This window comes from Bombyx mori, chromosome 9 (assembly GCF_030269925.1).
Source record: "Bombyx mori chromosome 9, ASM3026992v2".
NCBI lineage: Eukaryota > Metazoa > Arthropoda > Insecta > Lepidoptera > Bombycidae > Bombyx > Bombyx mori.
In genome coordinates, this window is record NC_085115.1 from 2,416,997 (window position 1) to 2,435,154 (window position 18,158).

Consider the following 18,158-nt stretch of genomic DNA (forward strand, 5'->3'; position numbering starts at 1 on the left):
GAGAGAGAGATGGGCAGACTTTTTATGATGCTCATGCAGTGCGAAGTCACGCCACGCGCTTATTCACAAACACTACACCACGCAACGTGTGAATGTGTTGAACGCAAGCTACATAGTAGGCGTAGTGGGGGTGTCAGGTTATTTTCGTAACGGAATTTCTTGATTCAGTCGCCGCGCTCAAGGCCCGCGATAGAAGCTATGCAGTAGCTTAAAAAGATACCGAACCAACAGTAAAAGTATTGTGTTTGTGAAGTAAAATCAAGATTTTCTAACGAAATATAAGCCCTGTTGTCCATGCAAATTGGCATTGCCTGTCTTGGTAATTTTTCTTACGCCATATCAAAAAAAAAACGGGCCTTTAATTCAAGTTCAAATGTTGCCAACACCGTCGACAGACTGACCACATAACCCAATTAGTTACATTAAATAACCAGAACAAGTTTTATATTTACACGAGACTAAACTTAATAAATCGTATACGTCTATGCACCTTCTTTCTAACTTTTAATTTCCTACTTCAGTCGCCATCGATCAGTCAAACGAGATCCCGCGTCGAAACACAAACATGACGCGCCTACCCGTGACAAGGCAATTACCGACTGTTCACCATCAACCTTCAGATATCTAAAAAAAAAAAAGAAAACAACACAGAAATATGCCGATGAGATCAAAGATGGTGCAATTAGGTCGATGCAACACGATACGGCATCAAAGTGTTGGGTTAAGGCGACGTTTTGAAGGCAACGGATTTCTATGCCCCGCAATTATATAAATAGATTTGATATCACTACATAGTATAAAACAAAGTCACTTTCTCTGTCCCTATATCAGTCCCTATGTATGCTTAAATCTTTAAAACTACGCAAGGGATTTTGATGCGGTTTTTTAATAGATAGAGTGATTAAAGAGGAAGGTTTATATGTATAATAACATCCATTAAATAGTACCTAATCAATAATAAATTACAGTTTCCGAAGCGAAGCGAGGGCGGATCGCTAGTTGATAAAATAAACAAGCAATGGAGATTTAATTTAGTTATTTATTATCTTCGGATGTACATTTTTTTGTTGATGTTCATACTAGCCATACTCACGGCTAATTTGGTTATCAGAGCTCCTAGATATTAAAAAGAAAGAAATCCAATCGCCTAATTATTTGTGACGGAAATAGGCAAGCATATTCGGCTCACTGCAACCGGTACTAATGTAAGGTATTTGAACATTTAATTTATGATCGCTTAATGATGATTAAGCTGCTACTTTCTTGTGAAAGTTTACTTCTAAATTTCTTAAGCTCTTGTTCTGATAATATTAAACAAGTTATGTTTTTACTGTCGAAGATCGAGTCTAAAGTGTACATTTAAATCTGCAGTCGCGGTCATGGGAAGTCTGCGTTAAACCCACAGCACTAATTTCTTTTTCGGTAAACGACGCATCGCGTCAAACCCTTTTAGTGAGACGGGCGCTTGCCACCCGCGATGGCCGTGCTGTCAGTTTTTGTAGTTGTTCTTCTTTTTTTTTCAATTATTTTAAGCTGTCATGACGATGATAATGCATTTTGACATTTGGTGGGAGTCAGTTGCATGCATTAAAGATTTTGACAAGCGCTGTCCCCATTATAATGGGTTAATTTAAATATTATAATGGGCAAGAAAATTCTAGTCACGTTGTATTCTATCAATATTCCGCCCAATATTTTATAGGTACTTATATGTTTATTTGTAGGTGTCGTGGCGTGCAACCTCTTTGACAAGACATAAAACCTATAATGACTAGACATAGACAGACTAAGACAGACATTTTAAAATAATTCAAAAATTAATGGAACGAGGGCGTACGTGACCAGCAGCGAGGCAGTACATTTTTTGACTTCTGAAAAGACAGACATACGAAAAGACGAAACAGAACGAATAATAATTGACCGTTCTTATATAAGATATTCAAGTGACCTTCGACCGTTAAAGTAGTCATTCGACCGTTCAAGTGGTCCTTCGAGCAAAAAGACAAGTCCTATGGTGAAGACGAGACTAGGAACAGACACCGACATGGCGACGTCTTCGACAAATGGTACGACCGCCGCTGCTGACCAGACCGGGCGAGACCGACAGTCCGTCCACAGCAGTCGCGCACCGTCACCGACCCCGTCTGTCCGGTCCTCCGTCTCCAGTGCAATGACTCAGATTCGACGACAAAAACTAATACAACTAAAGTTGGACGCTGCCGAACAACGCGCACGACTACACCTGCAGCTTCTGGAGGAAAAACTAGCCATCGAAAGTCAGGCCCTAGAAGAGGAAGAAGATCCGCAACTGACATGCAATCCACCAGGTAACTCTCAAACATTACCACCAAACGCACATGACGTAAGATTACCGGCTTGCTGTCAGCAAAATTCAGAAGAGAATGAGCTAGCAAACTGCGTAACTAAGCTCCTCGCAAGACAGTCAAGTACTCGAGAATTGCCTACGTTCTCTGGTGAGCCCGAGGAATGGTCTCTTTTTTATAGTCAATTTACATCGACAACAAAATTATGCGGCTATAGCGATGACGAGAATATAGCCCGACTCGCGCGATGTTTGAAGGGACGAGCACGTGACGCGGTGTACGCGCTTCTTGTTAGCGCTAGCAATCTCGATCGCATTATCAGCACATTAAAATTACGTTTCGGCCGACCAGAAAATATCATCGAAATTTTATTGAATAAAATTCATGCAATACGTGACATACGTCACGACGACATAGACCGTCTAATAGAGTTCGCGACGGCTGTGCAGAATGTCACGGCGACTATGAAATCAACCGAAGAAATAGGACATTTAATGAATCCAACGTTAATACGAGAAATTGTGAGTAAGCTGCCATCGACGTTACGATATCAATGGGCGATACATGCAGCGAGCTTAGGCGTGAAGACCGTCACGCTGTCACATATATCGGAGTGGCTTATGACAATGGCCAACGCTGCTTCATTCATCAGTCCTCTGACCACCAAGACGTCTAGTGATGTGAAACCACCGACCAGACCGGATCCTAGACCTTGGAGACCAGCAGTGATGGCGACGACTCCAACGGCAGTAAATTTATCCTGTACTCTTTGCGGCGATGCGCATGACATACAAAGCTGTGAGAGGTTCATACAGATGACGACAGACGATCGTTGGAAATTCGTAACTGAGAAGAAGTTGTGTTTTTCATGTTTGTCCAGCCGACATCAATTAAGAGCTTGTGAAAAAAAGACGAAGTGTGCTGTTCGCGACTGCATGAGGGTTCATCACACTTTGCTCCACGCTGTGCGACGCATCATGAAGATTGATAATGCTGTCAACCACACGGACAAGACCGTTAATACTCTCAACAGTGCGAATCGGCATGTATTTTTAAAAGTGGTTCCAGTTGTAGTATCCGGAGCGAAAGGTGACGTGCTAACCTATGCACTTTTAGACGAGGGAGCAGCAGTGACACTCGTGAACTCGTCACTTCTGGAGAGAGCTGGCATCACTGGACCGACGTCGAGCCTTCGCATCCGCGGCGCGTCCGGCATGACAACCATCGAACCGAACTCTAGACTAGTTTCTTTTAATATTCGCGGAGTAAATGTATCAAATGTATATAATGTAAATAGTGCACGTTCTGTAAATAATCTTAATATATGTGTAGATAGTTTTAGATATAAGAAAATTGTAAACAAATATCCATGGGTGACTGACTATGTAACTGACTATGACATACGGCCTGACATGATTGAACTTCTTATTGGACAAGACAACATTGATTTGATTATTACTAGACAGATAATACAAAGACATAAGACTGGACCAATAGTTTCTAAGACTGACTTAGGCTACGTAGTTCATGGAAATGTAGGACTGGGTAGTGTACCAGACGATACAACTGTTTTACATTTTTGTCGATGCGATGAACTTCACGAGCTGGTCAAGCAGTCTTTCTCCACAGAGTCGTTTGGTGTTAAGCAGACTGACGACTTTCCTCGTTCTCGAGAGGATCAGCTAGCGCTGAGCATCATGGAGCGAACCACTAAGCTCTTACCCGAAGGCAGGTGGGAGACTGGCCTGCTTTGGAAGTCTGACGATCTTCAGCTGCCGGACAGCCTACCGTTGGCTATGAGCCGACTCAACGGTGTCCAGAAGAAAATGGTGAGGTACCCAGAGTTTGCTTCTCAGTACAGGTCTAAGATAGAAGAGAATTTGGACAAAGGGTACATCACGAAAATTCAACCAGGAGATCCTGCGACTAAGACTAGGATCTGGTACTTGCCGCATTTTGCAGTCTTCAACCCCAACAAACCGAACAAGCTGCGGATTGTTTTAGACTGTGCTGCGAAGTCTGGTGGTAAGTCATTTAATGATTTCCTACTGCGAGGACCTGACTTTTTGACATCACTACCAGCAGTCTTATTAAAGTTCCGGACAGGCAAGTTTGCTGTGACAGCGGACATACAGGAAATGTTCCACAGAGTTCTCATCCGACCGGAAGATAGACATGCTCAGAGAATTTTGTGGGATGGCGAAACTTACATCATGAACGTCATGACCTTTGGTGCTGTATGCTCGCCGTCATCAGCACAATTTGTTAAAAATATAAATGCTCGTAGGTATGAGACGACAAAACCTGAAGCATATAAAGCAATTGTTGATCACCACTATGTCGATGATTATATCCACTCTTTCGATCATGAAGATGATCTGATCCGGGTGGTGGATGACGTGGTACACATTCATGCTTCAGGTGGGTTTAACTTACGTAATTTTGTATCGAACTCAAAACGTTTACTAGCTCATTTACCGGCTGAGAAACTTGCCCCGAGCTGTCTGAAAATCCTCTCAGACGTTAAAGATGACCAGGTTGAAAGAGTACTCGGAGTGCGTTGGGATCGAGAGACTGACGAATTTCTATTTCATTTGAAGTTCCCGAAGGTGAGCGAAGCTATTAAGACAGGCATTAAAAGACCGACTAAACGCGAAGTGATGAGACTTATTATGTCTCTATTTGACCCGTTAGGTTTTTTGCTTTACGTCATCGTGAAAGGTCGTATTCTGCTGCAGACCATATGGAAGTCAAATGTTGGTTGGGATGACGAAGTTGAGCTTAGCCAGTTTGAAAAATGGCAGTCTTGGTTGACTGAGCTTCAAAAGACCAGTGAATTCAGGACTCCACGTTGGTTGTTTAACGACGGATGTGGCAAGCAAGAACCGCCAGAACTTCATATTTTTTGCGATGCAAGCAGCAAAGCTTTCGCCAGTGTGGCATATTTACGAGACAGAACGACTGATGGCAAATGGCACGTGTCTTTTGTCATTGCACGCGCACGTGTTGCACCTCTTAAAGTGATGAGTATCCCTCGACTTGAGCTACAAGCTGCGCTTATGGGAGCAAGACTAGCTCACTCTTTGAAGAAAAATATAGACGTGAGTACCGTGACCTACTGGTCTGACTCAAAGACCGTGTTAAGTTGGCTTAGGTCTGACAGTGGCCGTTTCAAGCCTTTCGTAGCCCATCGCGTCAGTGAGATTTCTGAGCTGACTGAGGTCAGTCACTGGAGGTGGGTACCTTCAGGACTAAATGCTGCAGATGACGCCACAAGGGAGGCTGTTGCCGAGGACAACACACGATGGATGAATGGACCGTCATTTCTACGTGAGCCCAAAGAGACCTGGCCACAAGATGATTCTGTCATAAGTCTGGACCCTGACGACGTCGAGGTTAAGGTTAACACCATTACTCTAATGACTGTAGAGCTACCCGATGACAGTCGATTTTCCCGATACTGGAGACTTATCAGGAGCACCGCTTGGTTTATGCGTGCAGTACACAACTGGATGCACAAGAGTAGCAAGCGACACGGTGAGTTGACAGCCGACGAAGTTAAAGCAGCGGAGCTAATCTGGATCAGAGAAAGCCAAAGACGAATGTTCTCAGACGATATAGAAAGTGTCAAGAAAACCGGACAAGTGAAGCGAGATTCGCCGCTCCGTCAGCTTACACCATTTTTAGACAAGGACGGCATCCTCCGTGTTCGTGGGAGGATCTGCAGAGCAGATGGTGATAACGATTTCAGGCACCCTATAATTTTGAATCCAAAAGACAGATATGTCAAATTACAACTTATGCAGTATCACGTGGACTCAGCACATAATGGACGCGAACGTGTGCTGCATGAAGTGAGACGACGATTCTGGATAATAAATGGACGTAATGCAGTAAAGATGACATGGAATGACTGTCAGTTCTGCAAGAACAGTCGTGCAAAGCCCTCGCCACCACTCATGGCTGATTTACCAGATGTTAGATTGAAGGAGGTCAGTCGACCTTTCACTTACACCGGGTTAGATTATTTCGGTCCAATCATAGTGAAGGTTGGACGTAGACACGAGAAAAGATGGGTAGCACTATTTACATGTCTGACAGTTCGCTCTATCCATCTGGAGTTGGTTCATGATTTGACAACCAGCTCCGTGCTGATGAGCCTCAGACGGCTGATAGCGAGACGAGGCTGTCCAAGTATTATTTTCAGCGACAACGCGACTACCTTTCGTGGGGCTGACCGTGAACTGAAGCGAGCTGTACAAGCTATCGACAAAGACGAACTCATCACCTTCGGTAGCCTCCGACACTTGGAGTGGCGATTCATAGCCCCTGACGCACCTCATATGGGTGGATGCTGGGAGCGGCTCGTGAGATCCGTCAAAACAAGCTTGCGAGTAACGCTCAAGACCAGAACACCTAACGATCAGACTTTAATGACACTCCTGGCTGAGGCTGAATTCATGGTGAATTCAAGACCACTGACATACGTACCTCTTGATTTTGACGACGACTTGCCCTTGACTCCGAATGATTTTTTACTACCAAAGACAGAATTTATTGACCATCCTTTCGGAATGTTTACGGACCATGATTTACTGAAACGGACTTGGAGAGAATCTCAACGACTTGCAGACTTGATTTGGAAACGCTGGGTCAAGGAGTACTTGCCCACTTTGACACGACGAGACAAATGGTACAGAGATTCTGACAGACCACTGGCGATTGGTGACGTCGTAGTTGTTGTTGACTCCCAGCTACCCCGCAACCAGTGGCCGCTTGGCAAGATCGAGCAGGTCTTCCCTGGTAAGGACGACATGGTTCGCGTTGCTAAAGTTCGGACCAGACATGGACTCTACACAAGACCGGCGACGAAACTGTGCAGGTTGGACGTACACTCCTCATCTTGAGTACCAGCCTTCTGGTACTGGAGGTGGGGATGTCGTGGCGTGCAACCTCTTTGACAAGACATAAAACCTATAATGACTAGACATAGACAGACTAAGACAGACATTTGAAAATAATTCAAAAATAAATGGAACGAGGGCGTACGTGACCAGCAGCGAGGCAGTACATTTTTTGACTTCTGAAAAGACAGACATACGAAAAGACGAAACAGAACGAATAATAATTGACCGTTCTTATATAAGATATTCAAGTGACCTTCGACCGTTAAAGTAGTCATTCGACCGTTCAGTAGGCAAATTATAATTTGCGTAATTGCTGGTGGTAGGGCATTTTGTGAGCCCCCACGATTAGGAAGCAGTAATAAGGTTTTCGGTTTGAAGGGTAGGGGGGCGATTAAAACTGAGACATAGAACACATGTCTCAAGGTGAGTGGCGGCACGTTATTGATGACGTTATTGATGTCTATGGTCTCCAGGGACCACTTACCATCAGATGAATAAATAAATATATATTGTATTTTGTGGATTACGATCTTAGGTGGACCTAATCTTAAATGGTTTTTAGATCGCATAGATATCTACGTAAATTCCAGTTGAAGGCATTAAGTAGAATGATTGTTCTACCTCGCAGGCCGAGTCTCGTTAGCTCATCTACACGTTCAGTGAATGTAGAATAACCTCCGCGGTTACTAGCAGTAGGTCATCATCATTATCATTCTTTCCTATTACTCTCTACTGGGGTGTAGGGCTCGAATCAAATTTTTCCATTTACATCTGTCCTGGGCAGTCTGTTCTAGCTCCTCCCACGTCATGCCCAAGACCCCTAGCTCCTGCTCCACCCAGCGACGCCAAGTTGTTCTGGATCGGCCTCTCTTCCTTTTGCCAGACACTTTCCAGGTCAGTGCTCTGTTTGATAGGTGGGTATCGGGCTTTCTCAATATGAGACCAACCCAATGCCACTTCCGCCTAAGGATCTCCTTCTCCATTGGTGTCTGCTTAGTGATCCTCCACAGCTCTTTGTTAGTGATCTTCTCAGGCCAAAAGATTTTCAAAATCTGACGCTGGTACTTATTCACAAACACTTGAAGTTTTTTTATGAAGTCCTTGCGAACAAACCAAGCAGTAGGTAGGTAAAAAATATTTGTTCTAGCCCCCAACTTAAAAGATATGGATGCTTCTATACTATCTGCATTTGCTATAACTATTCGTCAGACGTGTAGGTATTACATCTAAAAATAGCTTCATGCACCAACAACGAAATAGACTTGTTAACTTCAACACACTGGAAGGAAGAACAAAAACTGTATGCATTAAAAATTACAGAATAAAAAAAAATGAGCAGGCAAGTGTGGCCATAGACAAACAAATAACGGTTCCGCAGCAAAGATAAAAGTTTACAATTAAAATTCAAATTATCGAATCATGATTTTTATCTGAATGGCGGATGAAAGGCGATTGCATGCAGCACAGATGCGAATGTTGCGATGGATGTGTGGACTAACGAGAATGAATAGAATACGAAATGAATATGTTAGAGGAAGTCTGAAAGTGGCACCTATAACAGAGAAGTTGCGAAGTGCGCATTTGGGATGGTATGGACATGTGATGAGACGAAAAGAAAATGAGGTTGGTAAGAGAGTGTTGACTATGAATGTGGAAGGATATAGAGTAAGAAGAAATGGATGAATTGCATGAAAGACGATATGTGTAAGAGGGGTTCAATATGAAAATTTTCCGGAACCCTGAAACTGGAATCATTTAGAACATGCATCGAATTTTTTTACTATTATTCTATAAACAGGCATGGACAGCTTATATTATGTATTTGTTACTTTTTATTGTTAATAAATTGCCTTGAAGGATAGCTGTTGAAAAATTCATTAAAATGTATAATATTATTCTTAACGTCGTCGCTCGAAAACGCATCAATGGTCGTTGAATAATTTATGTTCGTAATTTATGACAGTATTGTATTAACGTTGATGTTCTGTGCTGCGGTTCGTAAATACCGCTTAAGACGAAGTTGAATTTAAAATAAGCATCTCGTGCTAGGGCCATTACAGCGAGAGATTATGAATCGCATAGTTTCACAGGACCTTTCTGATTATGTACAGCGTAATTACGTTTTAGATTTAGTTTAGATTTTTTTTCTACCTAAGCTGAGAGCCTTGAGAGGCTATTTCAGCGTAACTTTAATTAGGAGGTGAGCTCACGGGGCTCAAACCTGACGACGTTGCTAACACGAACCCTAGCAAGAGCCGTGCTTCGCAGAATCTACCACCGGATCGGAAACGCGACCCACTGAGAAGATCCGGCGAGAAACTCAGTGGGTTGTGTCTGAAGATTAATTTACTCGTCGAGCCCTTCGTCGCAAGCGACGGGTTCGACGGGAACTACGACCGGTGCTTGAGGTACCTAAAAGCACCGTTAGTGGATCGGGAGGATCCGAAATGACGTGTTTGGGGCGACGTCGACTGCTTTCCATTCTGTCCAAAGGAATGTAGATACCGGCGGCCACGATGGGAGAGTTCTCGTGTCGTGCCGCTTTATCGAAGTGGTAGTTTAGAACGTATTAGCGTGACGAAACGTAAATTTAATTGAAACTTCATAAACATTTCGGAAGATGAACGTGCCGCGGTCATGCCTTGGCATGAGCAAGAACGCAGACCTTTCTGTATTTTATATTAAAATAAGTACGAAAATATTTGTATTTATTAAAATAATCAGGACATAAAAATAGGTCAGGACACTAGTAAGTAAAAATAAGTCAAAGACAATAATAGTTTAGCAAGCATATGATATTTAGCATAGTGATTTTAAAATTAAACAAATATATTTTTATTTTTATTTTGATGTCCTTGGTCAGGATATTAAGTCGAACTAATAATGTAAAAGGTTGAAAGACTATTTGGTTTATGCAACATTTCGCTTAATACATGACATCTATCTTTGTAATTAAAGATGCGTTTTATTTAGTACTAGCTGACCCGGCAGACTTCGTAGTGCCTCAATCTATAAATAAAAGACCTAAGCTTTTTATAAAATAAACTTAAAACAAACAAAAAGAATCCATCCGACGGGGACACATCAAAGGAAAAACAAAATTGTTAATTTTATTTAATTCCGGGCATTTTCACATTTATTTACCTTTTAAACCTTCTCTGGACCTCCACAAATAGTTTAAGACCAAAATTAGCCAAATCGGTCCAGCCGTTCTCGAGTTTTAGCGAGACTAACGAACAGCAATTCATTTTTATATATGTACATATATAGAAGAACAAGATAGAAGATTAGCATAAACAGTTCGATATTTTTAATTGAACTTCAATAAAGTTCATTCAAATAGACACAGATTTTTTTTGTTATGATATTTTTTCCAAATTTTAAACTTAAGATTACTCTCCTGTAATGTTGCAACAATGTAACATAAACCAAATAGCCTCTCACCTATCGATATTATTGCAGTGTACTAACACTTCAAGATCAAGAAGTCTAATGATTACTATGAATTACACTAGAAGCATTAGACTTCTTAGTCTTGAAGTTCGTGGAAGTATGTCAAAAGCTTTTGTTACGTAGATACTAATAAAATAGTCTCTATATTACGTGGTCAGGATAAGTCGTTTGTCAACATAAAAATGTCGACAGCCATATACATATATCTCCGAAGACCAATTACGTGCTCGCAAACTTACTGATGGTAGGACCTCTTGTGAGTCCGTGCGGGTAGGTACCACCGCCCTGCTTATTTCTGCCGTGAAGCAGTAATGCGTTTCGGTTTGAGTGTGGGGCAGCCGTTGTAATTATACTTGAGACCTTAGAACTTATATCTCAAGGTGGGTGGCGCATTTACGTTGTAGATGTCTACGGGCTCCAGTAACCACTTAACACCAGGTGGGCTGTGAGCTCGTCCACCAATCTAAGCAATAAAAAAAAGCTACTTCACGAACTGAATTCATATTAACTTGAGTGATACACCAAAAAATAATCATAAAAACTGTTAATGTTTCTTCTGCGTTTAAAAATTCATTTACAACATAATAAAAGACTGTAAGCGGGAATTGAAATTGCTCGTGTATATTACCATAAAAAATTACAAGTCAATAATAACAGTTACGACTTTAGTTTCGCATGGCTAGAGGATATCCATAAAAAACTTTCGTTTATCAGCTGTTGTCTGACATAGTTCCATGAAGTCCATATTATTATGGAGAAGCAAAAAGCTAGCGTTTCATATACCTTATTTCTCACATTTAGTTCACGATTGACTTCCACGGTGAAGGAATAACATCGTGTAATAAAAATTAAGCCCGCAAAATTATAATTTGCGTAATTACTGGTGGTAGGACCTCTTGTGAGTTTGCGCGGGTGGGTACCACCACTCTGAATATTTTTGCCGTGAAGCAGTAATGCGTTTCGGTTTAAAAGGTGGGGCAGCCGTTTTAATTATACTCGAGATCTTAGAACTTATATCTCAAGGTGGGTGGCGCATTTACGTTGTAGATGTCTGTATATTAACACCAGGTGGGCTGCGAGCTCGTCCACCCATCTAAGCAATAAAAATAAAAATAAAAATTTGCATTTTGCTATAAAAAAATACAAACGATATGGGTAGTGAGCATGCAACGGGAATTATACCATTTCTCGACACAGATGAGTAATCAACAAAAACATGATTCTAATCTCTAAGACGACTACTTAAAATGGTATTTAATCACATCTCCCGCATATTTCGAACTGGGTTTTCTCATTTACATGCGAACGCGCCACAGCCAGACCCAGCCGCGATGCGAAAGAAAATTCTTTTCATTTCAATTCCAAAACAATATGCAGAGTGATATGTAATTAAATTTGTTGCTTATGGTCAAGACGTGTACAAGGCTGCTTCATTCGGCTTGAAGGATTCGAATTTCTGAAATAATCATACACGTAAAGTAGCTTGGCTTCTGTATTAAAAACAAATCCAATGAGTTCCACGTTGGATCTTCTCAGTGGGTTAATCTTCTCAATCGGGTACCACCCACCTTGAAACAAAAGTAGAATTGTAGCTTTAGTACAACGTCTGCCCCACTCTTGACACCGGAACGCGTTATTCCTTCACGCCAAAAAATAAGCAGAGTAGTAATATCTACTCGTGCGGGCTCACAGAAAACGGACGTCTTGAAGTAAGTAATAATACTTTAAAATATTCTGTTACATAGGTAGTTTGATACAAATGGAACTAATTAAAACATGTTAAAAAAGGTACTTATTAAATTAAATTACGTCACAACCGGTACTTTATATATTCTACATTAAGAAATCACATGTCACTCGTGATGACATTCAGCCTGTCAGTTGTCAAAATGACAAAACGTCAATGTCAATGCAATTGGCTTATGTATGGTTGTCATTTTTGTTATTCCCTGCCTATTCGCTGATAGTCTAAAGGGGTAGGTATGTCACGCGCGGACGGGAGCATTAGCTGCATTGCAACGCGGGTGGACAATGTTGAGAAAGTCAGTTGAATTAATACGAGTTAGGAGTGAACTCACGAAATGCATCCACTCGCGCTTTATTCAGTAAGGTTTGTTGTAAAATAATAAAAAAATAACAAAATGTATCATGTTAAAGTTAAGATAATTATCGGATTGCCAAATAGCAACACTGTTGGTGGAAGCAATGGCAGTAGTGGAGACGTGACATAATAAAAAAGGCGGTAGTCTGAAAAAACGGGACAGAAAGCAGTGTATTCAGTAGTGAGCAAATATCTAAAGATTGAACAAGTGGAGTTACAAATAAAGCAATAAATACAGTATTAAGTGAACTATTGCAATCTATGTATTTATTTCTTGGCTTTGGAACCCGAGTTTTACATTCATATGTGATTACTTGTGACTTCTAAAGTCATAAAACCACTAAAGAAATAGTTGATTACTACTTCCGTGTAGTGTTATTATAGCATTTCAACAAAATTTATGAAGATGACGATGTATTTGATGATCAAAACTAAATGTGTGCTGTCATGGGACACCGGATAGGAACGCAGTTCCATATTATAAAAATATTAATTTTTAGATCTATTCGAGGTATAAAGAAAATAATTATTCGTGTATACATTTTTTACTATGATTTTTTTATTGATAAAAAAAATACTTTGAAAAGTTATCAACTTTATTTTATTCACAATGATTTATAAAGAATATATAATAATAATATACAAAGAAACAGCTATTTATATGAATAATAATAATCGTCATCACGTAGACTATACATTAGACACTGTATAGCCATCATATAGATTGATTGTGGTGGGCAAGGTAGAAGGGAAAAGGCCCGCCGGCCGGCCACCAAACCGTTGGTCGGATCAGATAACTGCGCTCACTGGACTCTCTGTTGCGAACGCCCTGAACGCTCTGAAGCAAATGGAAGCTGAGGGTACAAAGAGCCACGAAAGGCTTTCAAGGACACGACCTTCATCAATGAAGTATTCGACTAAGAAGAAGAAGAAGAAGCCATCATACTAAGACTATACGTAAATAATAAAAATCTTACGTTACGGACGTTTTTTTTCCCGGTTAGGGTACACCTCAGCATCGTCCCATAAGCAACTTCGTTCCAAAAACTTGTGAGTTCTTTGTCATTTATATAATTATTTCAGCTACCATTAGCCGTTGAACTTATTCAACCATTGCACTTAATTTAACTTGAATCAAGCCAAAAGACGATAAAAGCAATAACATTCCAATTTCGCAACGCCCTTTCGCTCTATAAACGCGAAATCGCTATTTCGATTTGACATCAACAACCGGCGGACTAAAACGGAAAGCGGTAATTCAATCATGACATTTAATTGAAGTGTTTTTAAGATACACATTAATTACTGTACATTCGAGTTTAATCGCTCGCCCGTTAATTGACTTTGTGTCGTAAAAGTATCATGTTCGGTAAATTATAGCTGTTGCTATTTTAATTATAAACTTAACCGACTACTGGAATAAAGGTGCAGACACGCATATCTGTCAATATGAGTTTAATTTTATTTTGTTTTTTATTGCACTAGATATGCCAAGAGCTCACAGTCACGTCTCATGTAGGTACTTCATTATCTTGGAACATGAAATTGAAGTCTCAATGGTATTGAGATGACTACCTATCCCAGGGTACCCTATTGGGATACCTATCCCTATTGGGGAGTAAGGGGGTGAACGTAATTACCATCGATACGGCCCCAAATGTCAACCTCACCTGCGCGCGCGACTGCGACGACTAGTAGTCGTGGTGCTCCCTGCTAGACAACGGATGAAGCAATGGTGACCGATCAGTGGCAGGATAACCATTTCCCCAGCTGGACAACCAGCTGGATGAGGCTGCAGGGGCCTAGGGGGCTAAATCCCCTCTAAAAAGTTTTGGGACGGAAAGGAATGGGAAGCTACAGATCTGTGAGGAAGCTAGTGCAAAAACTAGACCAAGGTGGTCACGACCCTCAGTAATGAGGAAACGAAGAAGAAGAAGAAGAAGACCTATCGCAATCGAATCGGAACGCATGATTAATTAAGAACTCCAGATGTATATGGCATTGGAATTGTAAATTTGATGAGCACTGGTAATAACTATTAATTTGTTGTAACGTCAAATAGATTAGATCAATCTCACACTATTATATGGCAGCCATCTCGCATTGCTGCTTAAGCAGATGTGAATTCATTAGCAATGGCTAAAGATCTGCTCGCAATGCAGTGTGCACAAATCACACAGCAAGGATAAATTCTGTAACAGTAACTATAGACAGTAACTATAGATTCAGAATAGGACATTGTTTGACAATATGTCGCATCGTAGATAAAAAAGATGTGTGGTGTCGTGGGACCCCGGATAAGAACAAAGTTCCTTATAATAAAAATATTAATTTTAAGTTCTATTCGAGGTATAAAGAAAACAATTATTCAGTTATACATTCTTTATTATTACTTTTTATTGATAAAAAAAGATTACAAAGTTATCAACTTTATTTTATTCACAATGTTTTATAAAAAATACATAATAAAAATATCTTATTTTTTGTACGTTATTACAAAGTTAAGTCGTACACTGTGTGCATTATTAATAAAAATCTTACGTTACGGACGTTTTTTCCCGGTTAGGGTACCCCTCCGCATCGTCCCATAAGGAAATTCGTTCCAAAAGGATTCATCAAAGAATCAGAAGATCGAATAACGGAAAATTAATAATGATCTTAGAAGAAATAAAAAATGTTAACTGCAAAAAAAAAAGAAACTTTAATACGCCCAGAAGAGTCAGTTTTAATTTCCGGTGCTTCAAACATTCTATTGTACGACTCTGTTGATTGTGGTAGTGATTGTTTGAGTCTAGATTGTACCGACGTTGTATATTTTCCTCAGGGAAGTTGTATTACTTTGTTTTATGCAAGTTTATTTGTTTTTTTTTTGTCTGATGGGAGACACCTTAGATAATGGCTGTAGGAATGGGTATCCGTAAAAACCTACGAAACTGTCAACCAAGGAAGGAATTTAGTCACAATCTTTCAGGGAAACCATTGTAATCATTGTCTATTAGATTTCACATTGATAAAGAAAGATATACAATGAAAACAATATAAAGTGCTAAAGCTTATTCATAGCTTACTGTTTTTTACATTATGTTACAAAATGATTATCAACTGACAGCCGCTCACTTGTCAAGCCTTTCTTGATGTCGAGATAAGCTGCAGGCAGTAATTTCCGCCACTCATAAATCTATCCTTTCACACTATAAATCTTCAATAAACAATTGCGCAAAAACTAGTCGTTTGGTAGTTTGAGAAACACTGTACTGAAGCCTGAACAACGTGTTGGCATCGAACCGCAAATTATGTTCTTGATTCATAAATTTTTATTTATTATTATTTTTTTTATTACGTAGATGGATGGACGATCTCATAGCCCACCTGGTGTGGTTACCGGAGCCCATGGACATCTACAACGTAAATGCCACCCACCTTGAGATATGAGTTCTAAGGTCTTAATATAGTTACAACGCCCCACCATTCAAACCAAAATGCATTACTGCTTCACGGTTGAAATATGAAGGGCGGTGGTACCTACCCGTGCGGACGCACAAGATGTCCTACCACCAGTAGCAAATTATAATTTTGCGGGTTTGATTTTTATTACACGATGCTATTCCTTCACCGTGGAAGTCAATCGTGAACATTTATTAAGTGTGTATTTTATTACAAAAATTAATACCCGTCTGCGGGATTCGAACATCGTTACATGGCTTGATACGAATGCAACGGACGTCTTATCCTTTAGGCTAACACGACTATTATAGTAATCTGATGATTGAAGAGTACCAGTCAAATTTTAATGTTACGTTGCTCTTGAATCAGTAATTCCCTGTGATATTTTAATTTACTAATTTGGAAATTATGCAGATTTTTTATAGAGATTTTTATAGACATTACAACTAGAATACTACTAACTAAATTAAGGCATGAAGTGCAATTCTCGATTATGTTGTATTAGTGGGTCATGAATGCTTCACAATAGAAATAGGCAATGCCATGTCTGTTCCGGCCACTGACAAATCATAGAGGTTTTTATCAGGGGTAAAGGCGTTGTTAGATTTAATAGATAAATGTCAGGCAACTCGCTAGACACACTGATCACACATATGTCTCGAACTTAAATGGAAAATTATCAACACCCACTCTAGCGAAGCTAAGGCCGCGAGCACACCGCAGCATTCAATCGCACGATTTATTGCGATTCTCGATAAAATTATAATCGTTATTTATCGCTTCGGTCGGCGACGGGCGTGCACTTGCATTATTCATATTATAGCTTGTTGCAATGTCTCGACACGATTTACTATTCATTGTTCGACTGTCGTGTGATTTCTGAAGTTTTTCACACGACGATTTCTGATGTTGCGATTTCTCGATACGACGACGGCGCGATGCGATTTTTATTACCGTTTTATGGATTGTCGTTTTATCTGATTTCTGTTTATCGGTGAGTTATTTTATATTAATGACAGGATCTTGTAAGAGCTTGTATGCCGAATAAATTCATTTTACAACTTTAATTGCGATAACAAGATTTTTAATAAAAATTGAAATGTGCATAGACTAAAAATCTTTGTCTAAATTTGAAATCCAATCAATAGGTATTTCAAAATATTTGGATATGAGGTATGAGGATATTTAAAAAAAAACAACGTGTAATTTAATATATTTTCTACTGTTTCTGGTTGTCAGTTGTTTTAAATTATAAATTCATTGAACAAAAAATGAAAATGATAGTTCAGAAAATGCATTCAAAAATAATACAATAGAAGCTTAACAACGAATTCCAAACAAGTTAACTCAACAGCGAATGCAAATTGCTTTGCTAATTTACATTACTCGCAGGCGATAAGCTGGCCGCCCGCCACGGCCGTGTGTCCGTCAAGGTGGACATCTTAATTGCCGTGCCGGTGTAATGTATGTCCGAGTCGCAACAACTCAACTCAAAGGTTTTGCGATTTCTTCATTCGGAGAGTAGCAGTTCCAGCGGTGTGAAAGTTAGCCTTTTTTTCATTTTGATTGAGTCTTCGATCTCATATTTTAGGCAGTACTGAAAGTCTAGAAACTATTTTAATTGGCCTAAATAGTTACTGAAGCACGAGACTTATCTATTGTCCAGATGTTGAGAGAAAACTATTGACTGGACAACACATAGTGCAAAGTTCCAAAATTCTTGTGAAATAGCATCAGCCTGCTTAGTTTCTCGCCGGATCTTCTCAGAGCAACGCAATTACCTATCCGTGGTAGATGTATTCCCGAGGCTATTACGGCAATTTTAAGAGGCACTTCGATGACGGATGACACCAGCCTTAAAGCCCGTCCATCCGTTGGTTAAACTGGAAAGGTTCACGGACATCAAACAGTTTCTCCATCCTAAAAAAA

General features: G+C 40.1%; 1 protein-coding gene across 1 annotated transcript in view; it reads left to right on the top strand.

The window, feature by feature from the left end:
* The first annotated feature begins 1,730 nt into the window (after positions 1 to 1,730).
* The window catches only part of LOC119628919 (uncharacterized), a 572,605-nt gene continuing 556,177 nt past the window's right edge, over positions 1,731 to 18,158 (top strand). The window contains exon 1 of the mRNA XM_038013029.2: positions 1,731 to 7,517. Within this exon, the coding sequence (XP_037868957.2) occupies positions 2,012 to 7,231 (5,220 nt within the window). The 5' untranslated portion in view covers positions 1,731 to 2,011 and the 3' untranslated portion in view covers positions 7,232 to 7,517. The remainder of the gene's footprint in view (positions 7,518 to 18,158) is intronic.